At 42.1% G+C, this 20,223-nt stretch overlaps 1 protein-coding gene across 1 annotated transcript in view; it reads left to right on the top strand.

The window, feature by feature from the left end:
* Positions 1 to 569: 569 nt before the first annotated feature.
* The window catches only part of LOC138854746 (QRFP-like peptide receptor), a 133,443-nt gene continuing 113,789 nt past the window's right edge, over positions 570 to 20,223 (top strand). Inside the window, exon 1 of the mRNA XM_070099525.1 lies at positions 570 to 1,859. Coding sequence (XP_069955626.1) covers positions 1,551 to 1,859 — 309 coding nt within the window. The 5' untranslated portion in view covers positions 570 to 1,550. The remainder of the gene's footprint in view (positions 1,860 to 20,223) is intronic.

Genomic DNA, 20,223 nt, shown 5'->3' with positions numbered 1-20,223 from the left:
GAACATATATACACACACGGCTGATTTAGCGAGACTCTTCGTCTAATGGGGGAATTTTTGAGTAAATAAAGACACACAACCACTGGTAGGTAAAGAAGTAAAAATCACTGTAGAAAGACATAGAAAGAGAATAAATTATAATGTATAAAGTATAAAATGGAAAAACTATAAAAAATGAAATACTGAGTCGAAGAATCTGATGCACAGAAGAAGAGATATAATTTTTTTTAAGTAGATCAACATATAAAAGTGAGACGAAGAGAGAGATAGAGATAGATAGATAGATAGATAGATAGATAGATAGATAGATAGAGAGAGAGAGAGAGAGAGAGAGAGAGAGATAGAGCGAGAGCGAGAGCGAGAGAGAGAGAGAGAGAGAGAGAGAGAGAGAGAGATAGAGCGAGAGCGAGAGAGAGAGAGAGAGAGAGAGAGAGAGAGAGAGAGAGAGAGAGAGAGAGAGAGAGAGAGAGAGAGAGAGAGAGAGAGAGGAGCAAGAGCTCTCCCACCACAACCACCACTAAATCACTGATCTTATCTAAGCCACACCTTTCCCCACCAAGCTTCCTGGAGTCACAGCTCCTCCGAGTGTTGTCCCTTGAGCTGATTCTCTCCAGCTGAAGGTGCTCCTTGAACCTCTCACCCAGCTGAAGGTTCAGCAAGTCGAGGAGAAGGAGAGGAAGACTCGATATCTATTGTTTACACCTCCAGGAGGCAAACAGTGATCTTTTAATTCTTCTTTAGGATGTTAGGTGCTGGAAAAAAAAATATATCTAGGCTTCGAATGGAAGATGTCTGAAAAAATAACATTAGCGTAAAAAAATCCCAAATACAAAATTGGAATGTTTTATGTAGGCCTAATTAAGCCTTTGTATTTTTCACGCCTAGTCTCCCAGCATATTTGAATTTAAATGAAAACATTAATTATGTAAAAAAATTGTGAAAGACCTCAAAGCAGCAGAGAAAATGACCAGGTTCTCTCACTCTAAATTATTCCTTGTGTTTTTTTTCTAGCAGACTATCTTCAATTTAGTGGAAAAAATAAAACTTTCATAAAAAATCATAAATATATCAATGAATCACTGTTTTTCCTTTAATATAAAAATATACTGATATATCAGTGTTTATCAGTTAAGATAAAAGTATATCGATATATCACTGTTTATCATTTAACATCAAATTTCATCTTGGGAAAGTCAGGTAACGCTCTGCTGTGGTCAGCCACGGGGCCACGGGTTACCACACTGACAACGGTGTTAGTAGACACCTTTATCTTCACTAGTATACGCCAGCAGATACCTGGTGTCAACACCACAGGTACTGATCATCATATGACCCAGGTACAACGTCAGGTTTGACCCGAGAAAAGGAAGATTAGCTAAATTCAGTGGGTCAAGAGCCCTTCACTAGCAACGAGGCATCCACCAGGAAGGGGTAAACAACACAGGGAAAAATATTGGCCAAGCTGTCACATTCATGGCTATCGTTCTTCCCAGGAAGGAGGATCGAGGCTCCAACGTTTTGCACCATATGATAACCCCTTCATAATCACCATGAACGACTTGTTCTACGACTACAACGACACTGGAGTCTCATTTGTGAATGAGACGCAGGGCAGCGGCAACGACTCTTCTTACGACTACGACTACGACTACGAAGCTGCGCTGGATACGTTCTACTGGCGTGAATTAGCGCCGCCGCTGGTGGTGTACGGAGTGACGTACGTTGTTGGTGTAGTGGGCAACTCTCTCATCATCTTCACTATTTGTCGCTACCGTCGTCTCAAGACCACCACCAACGTCTTCCTGGCCTCCCTGGCCAGTGCTGACCTTCTCCTCATACTCATTTGCATCCCCGTCAAGGTCAGTGTCACCCACACCCTCACTCGGCTTTCCCCTGGTCAAAGTTAGTATTATCCACACCCTCACACAGCTTCCTTTTGTGAATATCAGTGTTATCCACATCCTTACGCTGTTTCCCCTGGTTAAGGTCAGTATTATCCACACCCTTACGCAGCTTTCCTCTGGTCAAGGTCAGTATTATCCACACCCTCACACAGCTTCCTTTTGTGAATATCAGTGTTATCCACATCCTTACGCTGTTTCCCCTGGTCAAGGTCAGTATTATCCACACCCTTACGCAGCTTTCCCCTGGTCAAGGTCAGTATTATCCACACCCTCACGCAGGTTTCAATAGTCAAGGTCGAAATTATCCAAACACTCGGGCACCTCTCTCCCTGGTAAAGGGAGAGTATTACCTCCTTGGGTAATTCTCCCCTGTCAAGATAACTATGTTCCACCCCTTAGGCAGCTTTGCCTCTCTGGGTGAGTGTGTTTCGCTCCTCTGGTAACCACCGACGCTTCAAGAGAAATCTCTCTCCAGTTCAACGCGAGTTTCACAACTTCCGCAACAAGATTAGTCCATCCCTTGCTCCTCCAAGGTGGGTTTGTTCTAACGCTTTAGGAATTCAAAGATAAAGAAAGGAATCAACATAACTTTGGTCACCAAAAACAAACACACACACACGTACACATATACACACACACACAGTTACTAGATGTAGGTGATTTCAATCAAAAGGAGATTGACTGAGAAAACCTGGAGCAGCATGGAGACCAGAAACCTGGAGGGCTAAGATGATGGAGGTGGTACTGGAAAACCTCATGCATCAACACGTTAAGGATACTACCAGAGAGAGGGAAGAGGATGAACCAGCAAGACTGGACCTCATATTCGTCTTGAGTAGTTCAGACATTGAGAACATCACATACAAAAGGCCCCTCTGAGCTAATTATAATGTAGTCCTGAGCTTCAAATACATATTAGAGTTACAAGTGGAAAGAGAAGCAGCACAAGTAGGATTGAAGAAACCAAACTAGAAAAGAGGTGACTTAACAGGCATGAAAAATTTCCTGCATGAGGTTCAATTGGAAAGAAAACTGGTGGGAAAATCAGTGAAAAATGATGGAACAAAGTGACAACAAAATGCAAGAAGAAAAAGGAGAGGGTAACAGAAACAATGAGAAGACCAGAACGAGCCCTTGGTTCACCCATAGGTGTAGAGAGGAAAATAAGGCGATTAATTGAAGAGCCAGAAACATAGCATCAAAAGCCAAATCTGACCAGAAGCTGTTGTTTAGCCACATCACGAGGGAAACAACAATCAAGGACCAGGTAATCAGGCTGAGGAAGGAAGGAGGAGAGAATACAAGAAACGATAGGGAAGTATATGAAGAACTCAACACGAGATTTAAGGAAGTATTTTCAGCGGAGACAGAAAGGACTCCAGAAAGCCGGAATGGTGGAGTATACAGGTATTATTATATTAAGTGCTGGACACACAATAGAGGAGGAGGTGAAGAGGCTAGATACCTCAAAGGCGGTGGGACTGGACATCTCTCCGTGGGTCCTGAGAGAGGGAGCAGAGGTGCTGTGTGTGCCACTAACAACAATCTTCAACACATCTATTGAAACAGGGCGACTATCTGAGGTTTGGAAAACAGCAAATGTAGTCCCATTATTTAAGAAAGGAGAGACAGACAACATTAAACTACAAACCAGTGTTATTGACGTGTATAGTATGCAAAATCATGGAGAAGATCATCAGAAGAGTAGTGGAGCACCTAGAAAGGAATGAGCTTATAAACGATAACCAGCACGGTTTCAAGGAAGGGAAATCCTGAGGCACTATCCTCCTGGAGTTTTACGGCAAGGTGACAGAAGTACGACAAGAGAGAGAGAGGGGTGGGTAGATTGCGTTTTCTTGGACTGTAAGAAGGCTTTCGACATAGTTCTAAACAAGAGATTAGTACAAAAACTAGACGAGCAGACAGGAATAACAGGAAAGGCACTGCAATTGATCAGAGAATACCTGACAGGAAGGAAACAACGTGTCACGGTACATGGCAGGTGTCAGAGTGGGCACCTGTGAGCGAGCGGGGTCCCACAGAGGTCAGTCCTAGGATCGGTGCTGTTTCTGGTATATATGAATGACATGGCGGAAAGGATAGATTCAGAGGTGTTCCTGTTTGCAGACGATGTGAAGCTAATGCGAAGAATTCAATCGGATGAGGATCAGGTGGAACTACAAAGGGACCTTGGCAGGCTGCAGGCCTGGTCCGGCAATTGGCTCCTGGGGTTTAACCCCACGAAGTGCAAAGTCATGAAGATTGGGGAAGGGCAAAGAAGACCGCAAACAGTACAGGCTAGGGGGCCAAAGACTACAAACCTCACCCAGGAAAAGGATCTTGGGGTGAGTTTAATACCGAGCATATCTGAGGCGCACATTTTCCAAACAAGTGCTGCAGTATACGGGCGCTAGCAAACCTAAGAATAGCATTCCGACATCACAGTAAGGAATCGCTCAAGACTCTGTACACCATGTACGTCATGCCCATATTGGAGTATGCACCACCAGTTTGGAATCCACACCTGGTAAAACACGTCAGGAAATTAGAGAAAATGCAGAGGTTTGCAACAAGACTAGGCCCAGATCTAAGGGAAATGTCCTACAAGGATAGGTTAAGGGAACTCAACATGACGACACTGGAGGACAGGAGGGATAGGGATGACATGATAACGACATATAAAACACTTAGAGGAATTGATAGGGTGGTCAGGGACAAAATGTTTCTAAGATGTGACACAGTAACAAGGGGTCACAACTGGAAGTTGAAGACTCAGATGAGTCACAGGGATGTTAGGAAGTATTTCTTCAGTCATAGAGTTGTCAGGAAGTGGAACAATCTGGAGAGTGATGTAGTGGAGGTAGGATCCATACAAAGCTTTAGGAAGAGGTATGATAAAGCTCTTGGAGCAGAGAGAGAGTGGACCTAGTAGCAACCAGCGAAGAGCTGTGATCCGACCCCTGCAACCACAAATAGGTGAGTACACCCACATACCCTCACATACATAGCTTAAAGAAGAGGTATGATAAAGTTCATAGAGCAGAGAGAGTGGCCTAGTAACGATTAATGAAGAGACGGGGCCAGGAGCTGTGATCGACCCCTGCAACCACAATTAGATGAGTACACACACACACACACACACACACACACACACACACACACACACACACACACACACACACACATACACACACACACTGAGGTGTCCCTGTTTGCAGATGACGTGAAGTTGATGAGAAGAATTCACTCGATCGAAGACCAGGCAGAACTACAAAGGGATCTGGACAGGCTGCAGACCTGGTCCAGCAATTGGCTCCTGGAGTTCAATCCCACCAAGTGCAAAGTCATGAAGATTGGGGAAGGGCAAAGAAGGCCGCAGACGGAGTACAGTATAGGGGGTCAGAGACTACAAACCTCACTCAAGGAAAAAGATCTTGGGGTGAGTATAACACCAGGCACATCTCCTGAAGCGCACATCAACCAAATAACTGCTGCAGCATATGGGCGCCTAGCAAACCTCAGAACAGCATTCCGACATCTTAATAAGGAATCATTCAGGACCCTGTACACCGTGTACGTTAGGCCCATATTGGAGTATGCGGCACCAGTTTGGAACCCACACCTAGCCAAGCACGTGAAGAAACTAGAGAAAGTGCAAAGGTTTGCAACAAGACTAGTCCCAGAGCTAAGAGGTACGTCCTACGAGGAGAGGTTAAGGGAAATCAACCTGACGACACTGGAGGACAGGAGAGATAGGGGGGACATGATAACGACATACAAAATACTGAGAGGAATTGACAAGGTGGACAAAGACAGGATGTTCCAGAGATTGGACTCAGTAACAAGGGGACACAGTTGGAAGCTGAAGACACAGATGAATCACAGGGATGTTAGGAAGTATTTCTTCAGCCACAGAGTAGTCAGTAAGTGGAATAGTTTGGGAAGCGATGTAGTGGAGGCAGGATCCATACATAGCTTTAAGCAGAGGTATGATAAAGCTCACGGCTCAGGGAGAGTGACCTAGTAGCGATCAGTGAAGAGGCGGGGCCAGGAGCTCGGACTCGACCCCCGCAACTTCAACTAGGTGAGTACAACTAGGTGAGTACACACACACACACACACACGCACACGCACACACGCATACGCACACACACACGCACACACACACACACACCCACACCCATACCCACATACACACACACACACACACACACACACACACACATATATATATATATATATATATATATATATATATATATATATATATATATATATATATATATATGCATATATATATATAAATATATATATATATATATATATATATATATATATATATATATATATATATATATATATATATATATATATATACATATATATATATATATATATATATATATATATATATATATATATATATATGTATATATATATATGCATATATATATATATATATATATATATATATATATATATATATATATATATATATATATATATATATATATATATATATATGTATATATATATATATACATATATATATATTTATATATATATATATATATATATATATATATATATATATATATATATATATATATACATCAAAGTGTATTTAACACCTGCAAATAAATTAAGAGAAAGCCATTGGTTAATACTGTAAATACAATATTAACCTTTTAAGTGAATTAATCGAGTGTCTCAATTATTTCCTTTGTCATCTGCCTTTTATCTCTCTCAATATGTTCAATTTTTAACTCTGTTCTTCCTTCAGTCTTCACAGGTCTGGCTGTTCTTTCATTCTTCACGGACTCAGGTTCTCTCCTCATTCTTCACGGGCTTTGGTTCTCATTCCTCGCAGACTCTGGTTCTCCATTCATTTTTCACGGACTCTGGTTCTGGAGTTTACCTGGAGAGAGTTCCGGGGGTCAACGCCCCCGCGGCCCGGTCTGTGACCAGGCCTTCTGGTGGATCAGAGCCTGATCAACCAGGCTGTTACTGCTGGCTGCACGCAAACCAACGTACGAGCCACAGCCCGGCTGGTCAGGTACCGACTTTAGGTGTTTGTCCAGTGCCAGCTTGAAGACTGCCAGGGGTCTATTGGTAATCCCCCTTATGTATGCTGGGAGGCAGTTGAACAGTCTCGGGCCCCTGACACTTATTGTATGGTCTCTTAACGTGCTAGTGACACCCCTGCTTTTCATTGGGGGGATGTTGCATCGTCTGCCAAGTCTTTTGCTTTCGTAGTGAGTGATTTTCGTGTGCAAGTTCGGTACTAGTCCCTCTAGGATTTTCCAGGTGTATATAATCATGTATCTCTCCCGCCTGCGTTCCACGAAATACAGGTTCAGGAACCTCAAGCGCTCCCAGTAATTGAGGTGTTTTATCTCCGTTATGCGCGCCGTGAAGGTTCTCTGTACATTTTCTAAGTCAGCAATTTCACCTGCCTCGAAAGGTGCTGTTAGTGTGCAGCGATATTCCAGCCTAGATAGAACAAGTGACCTGAAGAGTGTCATCATGGGCTTGGCATCCCTAGTTTTGAAGGTTCTCATTATCCACCCTGTCATTTTTCTAGCAGATGCGATTGATACAATGTTATGGTCCTTGAAGATGAGATCCTCCGACATGATCACTCCCAGGTCTTTGACGTTGGTGTTTCGCTCTATTTCGTGGCCAGAATTTGTTTTGTACTCTGATGAAGATTTAATTTCCTCGTGTTTACCATATCTGAGTAATTGAAATTTCTCATCGTTGAACTTCATATTGTTTTCTGCAGCCCACTGAAAGATTTGGTTGATGTCCGCCTGGAGCCTTGCAGTGTCTGCAATGGAAGACACTGTCATGCAGATTCGGGTGTCATCTGCAAAGGAAGACACGGTGCTGTGGCTGACATCCTTGTCTCATTCTTCACATGCTTTGGTTCCCCATTCTTCACGGACTCTGGTTCTCCCTTCATTCTTCACGGGCTTTGGTTCCCCATTCTTCACGGACTCTGGTTCTCCCCTCATTCTTCACGCACTCTGGTTCTCCCCTCATTCTTCACAGGCTTTGGTTCTCCCTTCTTCACAGACTCTGGTTCTCCCCTCATTCTTCACGGACTCTGGTTCTCCCCTCATTCTTCACAGGCTTTGGTTCCCCATTCTTCACGGACTCTGGTTCTCCCTTCATTCTTCACGGGCTTTGGTTCCCTATTCTTCACGGACTCTGGTTCTCCCCTCATTCTTCACGGGCTTTGGTTCTCCATTCTTCGCGGACTCTGGTTCTCCCCTCATTTTTCACAGGCTTTGGTTCTCCCTTCTTCACAGACTCTGGTTCTCCCCTCATTCTTCACGGACTCTGGTTCTCCCTTCATTCTTCACAGACTCTGATTCTCCCTCTCTCTCTTTCACTCTCTCTCTTTCTTGATCTCTCTATCCAGCATCACATTCCCATTCCTTCTCCTCCTATCTTCAGCCTATTTACTGTCTTCTTTCCCGGCTCACCTGTCTTCATTGCGCCTCAACACACATCACCATTGCTCTTCATCGCATCAACTCTCCAATACACGTTGCAAAATAAATGTTGAAGCCAGAATTTCTTCCCACCATTTTCGCCACCCTCCCTACATGCTCCCCGCGCTCAATCCCGTAAATTTTGGACTTCGACGATAAAGTCGTGAATCGCCAATGGGTCACCAGCTTCGGTTAATTTTGCAGGCAATGAGTTTTATCGATCTTGCAAAAGAGACTTTCCACGGGTATAAAAAATTTAATTTCGGCGAAATCAGAGTGAAAAAATGGGGATTTTTTGGGGTAAGCGTTAAGCCGGTAGGGGTTCTATAAGTGCTATTACTTCGCATCACTGCCCTTACTGTGTACTACTATTCCCTTACTTATTACTACTAATATTATCTCTTCTTTTTCTTCTATCAGTTAGTATGGGTATCGTTAGTGTTTTCCGAGTTATGAATCACGAAATCGTAATGACACGATTGCAAACTAACCATACCAGGGTTGGGGTAGAACCCACGATCAGAGACTCTCTGATCACGGGTTCTATACCCACCCGTGGTATGGTTTTTTTCCCGAATCTTTTCTTTAAGACTTCCATCGTAGTTGTTGGTTTTGAGCTCTTGGATCAATTTCGTAACTACCTTAGACATTTTTTTTTTCTTTCTGAGCCAGGTGTAACTACTTCCACTACCAGCATTACCTCTACCACTACTTCTCCACTTCTTTCTTCCTTTCTTTCTTTCTCCCTTTCTCTCTTTCTGTCTCATCCCTGTCCCCCTCGTCTATATATACTGGCTCCCTCACCGTCGTGTGTTAGTGTGACTTTGTAAATGGCTCAAGTAGGGCCATTTACAAAGGGTTATTTTTGTATTATGTAACGCCTGATGAATCTGAGAAATTCCGTTTTGATCCACGGAACAGGAGAGAAAATTCCAGACGCTCCAAGCCACGGGACCACCACTCGTTCGTGCTAACAAAAATACATATACTGCTTGTGGAGGCTAGTACACTATACGGGGAGTAGAATGAAATTAGCTCTGACGCACCCACACCATAGTATGTCCTCAGATCACGGTAAAACACCTAGGTCTGCTGGGTGCGTGATTTTTGTAGGATTGGATGGTCTCGTGAGTTGGAGCGTCGTGAATTTTCTCTCACCATGAAGTGGGCTAAAACGACACGGGTTCGAGTACTCGGCTAGTTGCAGTGTTGTTGATTAAATACCACTCGTTCGTGGTTACAATATATATATATATATATATATATATATATATATATATATATATATATATATATATATATATATATATATATATATATATGCGGGATTACCAAAACTGTTGTCCAGAGGGCTGAGGAAGGGTTGTTGAGGTGGTTCGGACATGTAGAGAGAATGGAGCGAAACAGAATGACTTCAAGAGTGTATCAGTCTGTAGTGGAAGGAAGGCGGGGTAGGGGTCGGCCTAGGAAGGGTTGGAGGGAGGGGGTAAAGGAGGTTTTGTGTGCGAGGGGCTTGGACTTCCAGCAGGCATGCGTGAGCGTGTTTGATAGGAGTGAATGGAGACAAATGGTTTTTAATACTTGACGTGCTGTTGGAGTGTGAGCAAAGTAACATTTATGAAGGGATTCAGGGAAACCGGCAGGCCGGACTTGAGTCCTGGAGATGGGAAGTACAGTGCCTGCACTCTGAAGGAGGGGTGTTAATGTTGCAGTTTAAAAACTGTAGTGTAAAGCACCCTTCTGGCAAGACAGTGATGGAGTGAATGATGGTGAAAGTTTTTCTTTTTCGGGCCACCCTGCCTTGGTGGGAATCGGCCGGTGTGATAATAAATAAATATATATATATATATATATATATGTATATATATATATATATATATATATATATATATATGTATATATATATGTGTATGTATATATATATATATATTTTTTTTTTTTATTATCACACTGGCCGATTCCCACCAAGGCAGGGTGGCCCGAAAAAGAAAAACTTTTACCATCATTCACTCCATCACTGTCTTGCCAGAAGGGTGCTTTACACTACAGTTTTTAAACTGCAACATTAACACCCCTCCTTCAGAGTGCAGGCACTGTACTTCCCATCTCCAGGACTCAAGTCCGGCCTGCCGGTTTCCCTGAATCCCTTCATAAATGTTACTTTGCTCACACTCCAACAGCACGTCAAGTATTAAAAACCATTTGTCTCCATTCACTCCTATCAAACACGCTCACGCATGCCTGCTGGAAGTCCAAGCCCCTCGCACACAAAACCTCCTTTACCCCCTCCCTCCAACCCTTCCTAGGCCGACCCCTACCCCGCCTTCCTTCCACTACAGACTGATACACTCTTGAAGTTATTCTGTTTCGCTCCATTCTCTCTACATGTCCGAACCACCTCAACAACCCTTCCTCAGCCCTCTGGACAACAGTTTTGGTAATCACGCACCTCCTCCTAACTTCCAAACTACGAATTCTCTGCATTATATTCACACCACACATTGCCCTCAGACATGACATCTACACTGCCTCCAGCCTTCTCCTCGCTGCAACATTCATCACCCATGCTTCACACCCATATAAGAGCGTTGGTAAAACTATACTCTCATACATTCCCCTCTTTGCCTCCAAGGACAAAGTTCTCTGTCTCCACAGACTCCTAAGTGCACCACTCACTCTTTTTCCCTCATCAATTCTATGATTCACCTCATCTTTCATAGACCCATCCGCTGACACGTCCACTCCCAAATATCTGAATACGTTCACCTCCTCCATACTCTCTCCCTCCAATCTGATATTCAATCTTTCATCACCTAATCTTTTTGTTATCCTCATAACCTTACTCTTTCCTGTATTCACCTTTAATTTTCTTCTTTTGCACACCCTACCAAATTCATCCACCAATCTCTGCAGCTTCTCTTCAGAATCTCCCAAGAGCACAGTGTCATCAGCAAAGAGCAGCTGTGACAACTCCCACCCTGTGTGTGATTCTTTATCTTTTAACTCCACGCCTCTTGCCAAGACCCTCGCATTTACTTCTCTTACAACCCCATCTATAAATATATTAAACAACCACGGTGACATCACACATACTTGTCTAAGGCCTACTTTTACTGGGAAAAAATTTCCCTCTTTTCTACATACTCTAACTTGAGCCTCACTATCCTCGTAAAAACTCTTCACTGTTTTTGCATATATATATGTGTATGTATATATATATATATATATATATATATATATATATATATATATATATATATATATATATATATATATATATATATACATGTATATATGTCGTGCCGAATAGGCAGAACTTGCGATCTTGGCTTAAATAGCAACGCTCATCTTGCCACATAGGACAAGCGAAAATTTGTGTATGCAATTTTTTCTCCAAAATTATTCTGAACCTAACAAAAAAAATATATTTCACTGTGTTTGTTTAGTATTAAATTATTGTAAACAAATCTAAAATATATTTAGTTGGGTTAGGCTAAAATAAATTGTTCTTGTTATGATAAGGTTAGGTAAGTTTCCTAAGTTCCTTTTGGTGCAAAATTATAAATTTTTACATCAACATTAATGAAAAAAATATATCTTTAAACGTATAAGAGAAAATTTTAGAAAGGACTTAATTTTAAATGAGTTCTTGCTAATTGATTAGTTTTACATATTCGGCACGACATATATATATATATATATATATATATATATATATATATATATATATATATATATATATATATATATATATATATATATATATATAAGAAAGAAGGAACACTGCAACAGGCCTACTGACCCATGCGGAGCAGGCCCATGCCCCCCCTGGATTAGCCCAATGACCCACCCAGTCTGGTCACTTCCACTCAAGGAAGGAGCACGGCACCAGACCCAGCAGCACAAGCTAGTCAGGTCCAACTCACACCCACCCACACCCACTCATGTATTTATCTAACCTATTTTTAAAACTACACAACGTTTTAGCCTCAATAACTGTACTCGGGAGTTTGTTCCACTCATCCACAACTCTATTACCAAACCAGTGCTTTCCTATATCCTTCCTGAATCTGAATTTTTCCAACTTGAAACCATTGCTGCGAGTCCTGTCTAGGCTGGAAATTTTCAGTAAGCTATTTATATCCCCTTTATTTATTCCTGTTTTCCATTTATACACCTCGATCATATCCCCACTAATTCTACGCTTTTCGAGAGAGTGCAGATTCAGGGTCCTCAGTTTATCCTTATTGGGAAGATTTCTGATACATGGGATCATCTTTGTCATCCTCCTCTGTACGTTTTCCAGTGCATTTATATCCATTCTGTAATACGGTGACCAGAACTGAGCAGCATAATCTAAATGAGGCCTAACCAAGGATATATAGAGTTGAAGAACAACCTGAGGACTTTTATTATTTATACTTCTAGATATGAAGCCAAGAATTCTGTTAGCTTTATTGCGAACACTAATGCACTGTTGTCTTGGCTTTAGATTACTGGTAACCACAACTCCTAAATCCTTTTCGCTATCAGTAATATTAAGATCTACATTATTTAGTTTATATGTGGCATGGCTATTTTCCTGTCCAACATTTAGAATTTTGCATTTGTCTATATTAAACTGCATTTGCCACTTCTCCGACCATTGCATCAGTCTATTCAAATCATCCTGAAGTGCTCTAGTGTCCTCATTAGAATGAATTGGACGGCCTATTTTGGTGTCATCAGCAAATTGCTTATGTCGCTATTTATTCCCTCATCTATGTCGTTTATGTAAATTGTGAACAACAACGCGCCCAACACTGATCCCTGAGGAACACCGCTTGTGACGAGCCCCCATTCTGATTTCTCCCCATTTATGCAAACTCTCTGCTGCCTATTTATCAGCCATGCCACTACCCAGGAAAAAAATTCTCTTCCTATTCCGTGTGCCTTAAGTTTCCTCAATAGCCTCTGATGTGGAACTCTATCGAAAGCCTTACTGAAGTCCATATACACAATATCATATTCATTACCATGATCTACCTCCTCAAACACCTTAGTGAGAAAAGTTAGTAAATTCGTAAGACAGGAACGCCCCTTTGTAAAAGCGTGTTGAGATTCATTAATCAATCTGTGCCTATCAAGATGGCTACGAATTGCTTCGGCAATTATTGATTCCACAAATTTTCCCACTATGGAGGTAAGGCTTATTGGTCTATAGTTTGAAGCCAAGGACCTGTCACCTGCCTTGTAAATAGGTATCACATTTGCCATTTTCCTCTTATCTGTCACCATGCCAGTTTGAAGTGATATGTTAAAAAGATTAGCCAAAGGTATGCTAAGTTCCTCTTTACATTCCTTTAACACCCTTGCAAACAGTTCATCAGGACCTGGGGATTTGTTAGGTTTTAGTTTCTCTATTTGTCTGAGGACCATGTCACTAGTTACCGCAATCGTACATAGTTTAATATAACAGATGAATGTAACATATATGCCACAGATGTCTGATAGTTGTCTCAGCTGTCGCTATTGTCTCACAGTTGTCTCCCAGTTGTTACAGTTCCATCCCGGTTGTCACTGTAGCCACAGATCTCACAGTTGTCAAAGTCATCACAGGTGTCACTGTGAGAACTGTGACAACCTCTGGTGATGCGTCCTGCACTAAACACTTCAGTGCTGAAAGTAAACAGAGGAAACAGAGAAACGTAGGTGATGAAAGCCAGTGAAAACTAGGGAATGGAAAGTGAAATACCTGGAGTATACCTGGAGGGTTCTCAGGGGGGTCAGCGCCCCCGCGATCCGGTGTACGAACCACAGCCCGGCTGTTCAGATACTGACTTTAGGCGACTGTCCAGCTCCCTCTGGAATATAGTTGACTGGGGGTGAATCTATCGAGAAACTGGTCTACGATAGACTGTGAGAAATACAGAAGAAATGAAGGGAAAAAATAGCAGTAATTAGGAACGTGTAGAAATTTTTGTCATTAAGATCAAAGAAAAATAATAATGCGAGGTATATACACAGAGATACATTTCTCTCAGCATATATACACAGAGAGGTGTATTTCTCTCAGTGTATATTCACAGAGAGGTGTATTTCTCTCAGTGTATATTCACAGAGAGGTGTATTTCTCTCAGTGTATATTCACAGAGAGGTGTATTTCTCTCAGTGTATATTCACAGAGAGGTGTATTTCTCTCAGCATATATACACAGAGAGGTGTATTTCTCTCAGTGTATATTCACAGAGAGGTGTATTTCTCTCAGCATATATACACAGAGAGGTGTATTTCTCTCAGTGTATATTCACAGAGAGGTGTATTTCTCTCAGCATATATACACAGAGAGATGTATTTCTCTCAGCATATATACACAGAGAGGTGTATTTCTCTCAGCATATATACACAGAGAGGTGTATTTCTCTCAGCATATATACACAGAGAGGTATATTTCTCTCAGCATATATACACAGAGAGGTGTATTTCTCTCAGCATATGTACACAGAGAAGTGTATTTCTCTCAGCATATATACACAGAGAGGTGTATTTCTCTCAGCATATATACACAGAGAGTTGTATTTCTCTCAGCATATATACACAGAGAGGTATATTTCTCTCAGCATATATACACAGAGAGGTGTATTTCTCTCAGCATATATACACAGAGAAGTGTATCTCTCTTACCATATATACACAGAGAGGCGTTTTTCTCTCAGCATATATACATACAGTGGCGTATTTCTCTCAGCATATATACATACAGTGGTGTATTTCTCTCAGCATATATACATACAGTGGTGTATTTCTCTCAGCATATATACACAAAGGTGTATTTCTCTCAGCGTATATATGCTGAGAGTTTAATTTAATTCCTTTAGGGTTTAAAATATTTATATCTGCTAGTAAGAGGGTTAAGTCCGGCCTTTATGAGTTCAGTGTAGTTGATAGGTTTTAAACCTCTTTAACCAAATCAACCGAAAAAATGTATATCAGAGATTAGTATTAGCAACGTTTCTGCATGTAAACCTCGATGTGCCTGGGACATTTAAACCTCGATGTGCCTGGGACATTTAAACCTCGATGTGCCTGGGACATTTAAACCTCGATGTGCCTGGGACATTTAAACCTCGATGTTGATAAATTAGACACATGTGCAACTCTTGGGTATCTTTATTAAGGAAACGTTTCCCCAGACAGTGGCTTCATCAGTCCATACACAGGAGAAGCTTGAAGAATAGGAGGAGAATGAGGTAATCAGTCCCTCAACCTTGAGTCGATGTGGTCAGTCCATCAATCTTGAGTAGAATATTCTACTCAAGATTGATGGACTGACCACATCGACTCAAGGTTGAGGGACTGATTACCTCATTCTCCTCCTATTCTTCAAGCTTCTCCTGTGTATGGACTGATGAAGCCACTGTGTGGCGAAACGTTTCCCAAGAGTTGCACATGTGTCTAATTTATCAACGTGTCGGTTATGTGAACCATTCATCTACAAACCTCGATGTGTCTGGGACATTTAAACATCGACGCTCTGGGACATTTAAGCTACAGATATTCTGAACCACCTGAAATATTAGGAGACATTATTAATTATTATTAAGATATGCGAGTAATTATTATAATAATGGTAATTTTTATAAAAATTATTATTATTATTATTATTATTATTATTATTATTATTATTATTATTATTATTATGGGAATAACTAAAAGCAGAAGGGTCATACAATGCCTGGGGAAAGGGAGGTAATGGGGTTTGATACGAGGAAGGGATGAGTTGCTCCAGCTCCTTGTATCTAGAGACCTTCACCGGTATCAAGGCACCATCCTTGATGAAGTATAAACATGAGAACAGGATTAATCTGAACTTATAAAAAGGGAATCCAGTCTCACCTGATGATGTAGGAGGTAGATATGATGATGTAGGAGGTAGATATGATGATGTAGGAGGTAGATATGATGATGTAGGAAGTAGATATTTATAAAGGTAGATATTTATCTAGACAAGCCTTGAATATGAAGCGGTTTGATTGATGAAGCGCATTTTCTACTACTACGAGATAGTAGTAGATAGCAGTATACAGTAATAAACAGCAGTAGATAAGGGATACGGGGAGAGTACAACGGACAAGTGTAGTAGTAGCAGCAGCAACACATACAGCAAGAGGCACTTTTGAGCTTTCCCAGCGCTCGGGCTTAATGCCCAAAGCTGGGGTGTGGCTCCAAAAGGATCCTGTAGTGCTTGCTGCCTTTGCACCTCCCGACATCGTCTGCTGCTGTGCAGCTGCAGCACCCTTCGAGCCCAATATGGGCGGGGTTTGTGGCAGCCCAAGGTGCCTAGCTTGTCTCTCCGTGCCCCATAGGGGCGGGAGAATAGGACTAGGCCTTGGGACAGCTGGTCCCAGAAGACGAGCAGGTACTTGTACCTCTTCCTGTGGCAGACATTGGTCTGAGACACTCCCTCAACAGGGAGCCAAAGCTGGGCCACCTCTTGGAAAAGGCCCGGGCCAGGCGATTATACCAGCGAATCTACAACAGAACAGCAGTAGATAGTCCTCTTCTGCAGACAGCCTCTAAAAAATCTTTGGCTATTTGCCTTTCCTATATACTCTCTGTCTGTCTGTCTGTCTGTCTGTCTGTCTGTCTGTCTGTCTGTCTCTCTCTCTCTCTCTCTCTCTCTCTCTCTCTCTCTCTCTCTCTCTCTCTCACTATACCAGTTCACAGTAAGTAACACATGCATTCCAGGAGACAAATTCACCAATCTAGCCATGACATATGCTTATTATGCTCAAAATTGAAACTGATGTCGACTATAACTGAAACAAAACTCTCGTCTGGAGCGGTAAATTATCCACGTTATCCATGTTATGAGGGTGGAGGGATACAGGAGGGGGGGAACACAAGAAAAAATGAAGAACACGGGATCAACAAGAGGGGAATAGAGAACGGCGTAAGAACAATTGGAGGGATAATCGAGGAAGAAGGGGATGAAGAACGGACACAGGGTGAATACCGAGTGAACAAGAGAGGAACAGGGGAAAGATGTTTATTTAACGGGGTTTAAAGCCTGTCGACTACACTAGACTCATTAAGGCAGACACATAAACTGCTCACCTCCAGACAAAAATACTTTAATCCCTTAAATAGGGATTAAAATAATCTCCCAGCGTATATACGCTTAGAGATTATAGTATACATACACCTCTCGGTGCATATATACTAGTATATATACACCGAGTATACGTACACTAGTATATATACTAGTATATTCACAAACACTAATCTCAGGTCGAAGGAGACTCGAACCTACGAACCTTGGAACAAGGTACGCAGTGCTCTACTCACCGTAAGACACTGGCGCCCAGCCAACGCTAGACGTTTTGGTCCAAGGCAGCCAGAATTCAGGCCAAGGTTCGTAGGTTCGAGTCTCCTTCGACCTGAGATTAGTGTTAGTGAATATTTCGCCTGTACGGCGAATTCTGAACATACTAGTATATATATTATATATACATCTCTCGGTGTATATATACTATGAGACAAAAAAAGGAACAGAGGAAGAACAAAGGAACAGACGATAAATAACAGAGAAAACAGGGATGATGGCTTGATAAAGCTCCTGGAGAGCGAAACGTTGCCACAATAAATGTCACATTAGTTGCACTTGTGTCCTTTTACTTTACAGGGATGAAGAAGAAATATATAAAGGCTTGATAAAGATCCTGGAGAGCGAAACGTTGCCACAATAAATGTCACATTAGTTGCACTTGTGTCCTTTTACTTTACAGGGATGAAGAAGAAATATATAAAGGCTTGATAAAGATCCTGGAGAGCGAAACGTTGCCACAATAAAATGTCACATTAGTTGCATCTAACAGGAACTATGGAATAAGTTTGATAAATGAGACACTTTATTCTGGAAACGTTTCGCCACACAGTGGCTTCTTCAGTCGAATGCAGAGAAAGGTGGAATAAGAGAGTTTGAGTTAATCAGTCCCTCAGCCTCGAGTCGACATGTTCAGTGCATCAGTCTTGACCAAAAATTTTTTGCAAAAGTGTCTCATTTATCAGTGTGTCGTTTTGTAGAGCATTTGTTCACATTATGGAACAAAACATGAACACTCGTGGAACAAAACACGAATATAAAATAATTATGAAATATTGAAATGCAAGCAATAGTTCTCTGGTTATGGTAGACCGAAATTTTACGAGACTCGGGACTAACTGACGCATTTTTTTAAAAATGCTGAAAAACGAGGTTTATTTCGAGACACATTTTTCCAAATACTAAACTCTGGTTTATGTCCACGTTAGCAGCATCGAAATGAGTGAAACCGCATTAGTACCGCTCCCATAATGGGGGAAAATGGGTTTATTTTCGAGATTGTGGTGATGTTCGCTTGTGTACCTGCACTTCTAAGCACCGAGTTCAACTGACCTAGCTGTGTTTCGAGTGGTCGATTTACAGCTCCTGTCCCCGTTTTTTTAACTCTAATGGAGACACTTAGGTGGGTTCCAGGGCGCCGGATCTATGAAAAGAAAATCAAAGAAAATTTCACAGAAAAAATCACAGAAAAAAATCACAGTAAAATTCACAGAAAAAATCACAGAAAAAAGTCACAACAACCTAATCGTACCCAGCGTGACTTTTTTCCCTATACAAAATTGTGACTTATTTTCCGTGACTTTTTTCCTGTGACTTTTTATCCGGACACCCCAGGGCCTGATCATACCTAGTCTTGAAGCAATGTAGTATTTCTGCTCTATCATCTCTCTACATTTGCTACAGAAACTGGAAATATATTTCCTATCATCAATATGACGTCTCACCTCAGCTTTTATTTCTCATCTAAAATTTTAGATTTAGAAATGCAGGAAAGCACTGGCTTGGAAACGGAGTTGTGGATGACTGGAACAAACTCCGGAGTAGCGTCATAGAAGCTAAAACGTTGTGTAATTTTACAAATAGGTTAGATAAATGCATGAGTGGGTGTGGGTGGGTGTAAGTTGGACCTGACCAGCTTGGGCCAGTAGGCCTGCAGCAGTGCTCCCTTTTTCTTATTTTCTTGTCTATGTCCTCTTAGCTCACCAGTTTGTATATAAGACAAAAAGGCAGTATTAGGACACTGCAGCACTACCAGTTTTTGTTTGCAGGGGTCGAGTCCTGGCTCCTGGCCACGCCTCATAAACTTCCTCAACCAGCAATACTACACACTGGACTCAGCCACGTCAAGTCAGAGCAGGAAATTATTGATGGAACTTGCCTATTGTACTGTGTGTGTGTGTGTGTGTGTGTGTGTGTGTGTGTGTGTGTGTGTGTGTGTGTGTGTGCGTGCTGGAGCTGGGGAAGCTAGCACTCCACTCTCTGGGGAGGACAGGAGAAGAGCAACAGAGTCGTCTGCGTACTGTGATAACACTCAACTCCCAGTGACACCGCAGGAATTACCGGAGCCACGATCCTTCCTCCACTAATTGAAGCCAGGCCTTTGACTAGCCAGGTTGTTGGAGTGGGAGGGGTGGGTACATCTGAGTGGGAGGGGTGGGTATATGTGAGTGGGAGGGCTGGCTATATGTGAGTGGGAGGGGTGGGTATATGAGTGGGAGGCGTGGGTATATGTGAGTGGGAGGGCTGGGTATATGAGGGGGAGAGGTGGGTATATGTGAGTGGGAGGGGTGGGTATATGTGAGTGGGAGGGGTGGGTATATGTGAGTGGGAGGGGTGGGTATATGTGAGTGGGAGGGGTGGGTATATGTGAGTGGGAGGGGTGAGTATATGTGAGTGGGAGGGGTGGGTATATGTGAGTGGGAGGGGTGGGTATATGTGAGTGGGAGGGGTGGGT

Source organism: Cherax quadricarinatus, chromosome 68 (genome assembly GCF_038502225.1).
Source record: "Cherax quadricarinatus isolate ZL_2023a chromosome 68, ASM3850222v1, whole genome shotgun sequence".
NCBI classification, from domain to species: domain Eukaryota; kingdom Metazoa; phylum Arthropoda; class Malacostraca; order Decapoda; family Parastacidae; genus Cherax; species Cherax quadricarinatus.
This window is presented reverse-complemented; position numbering and strand designations above follow the sequence as displayed.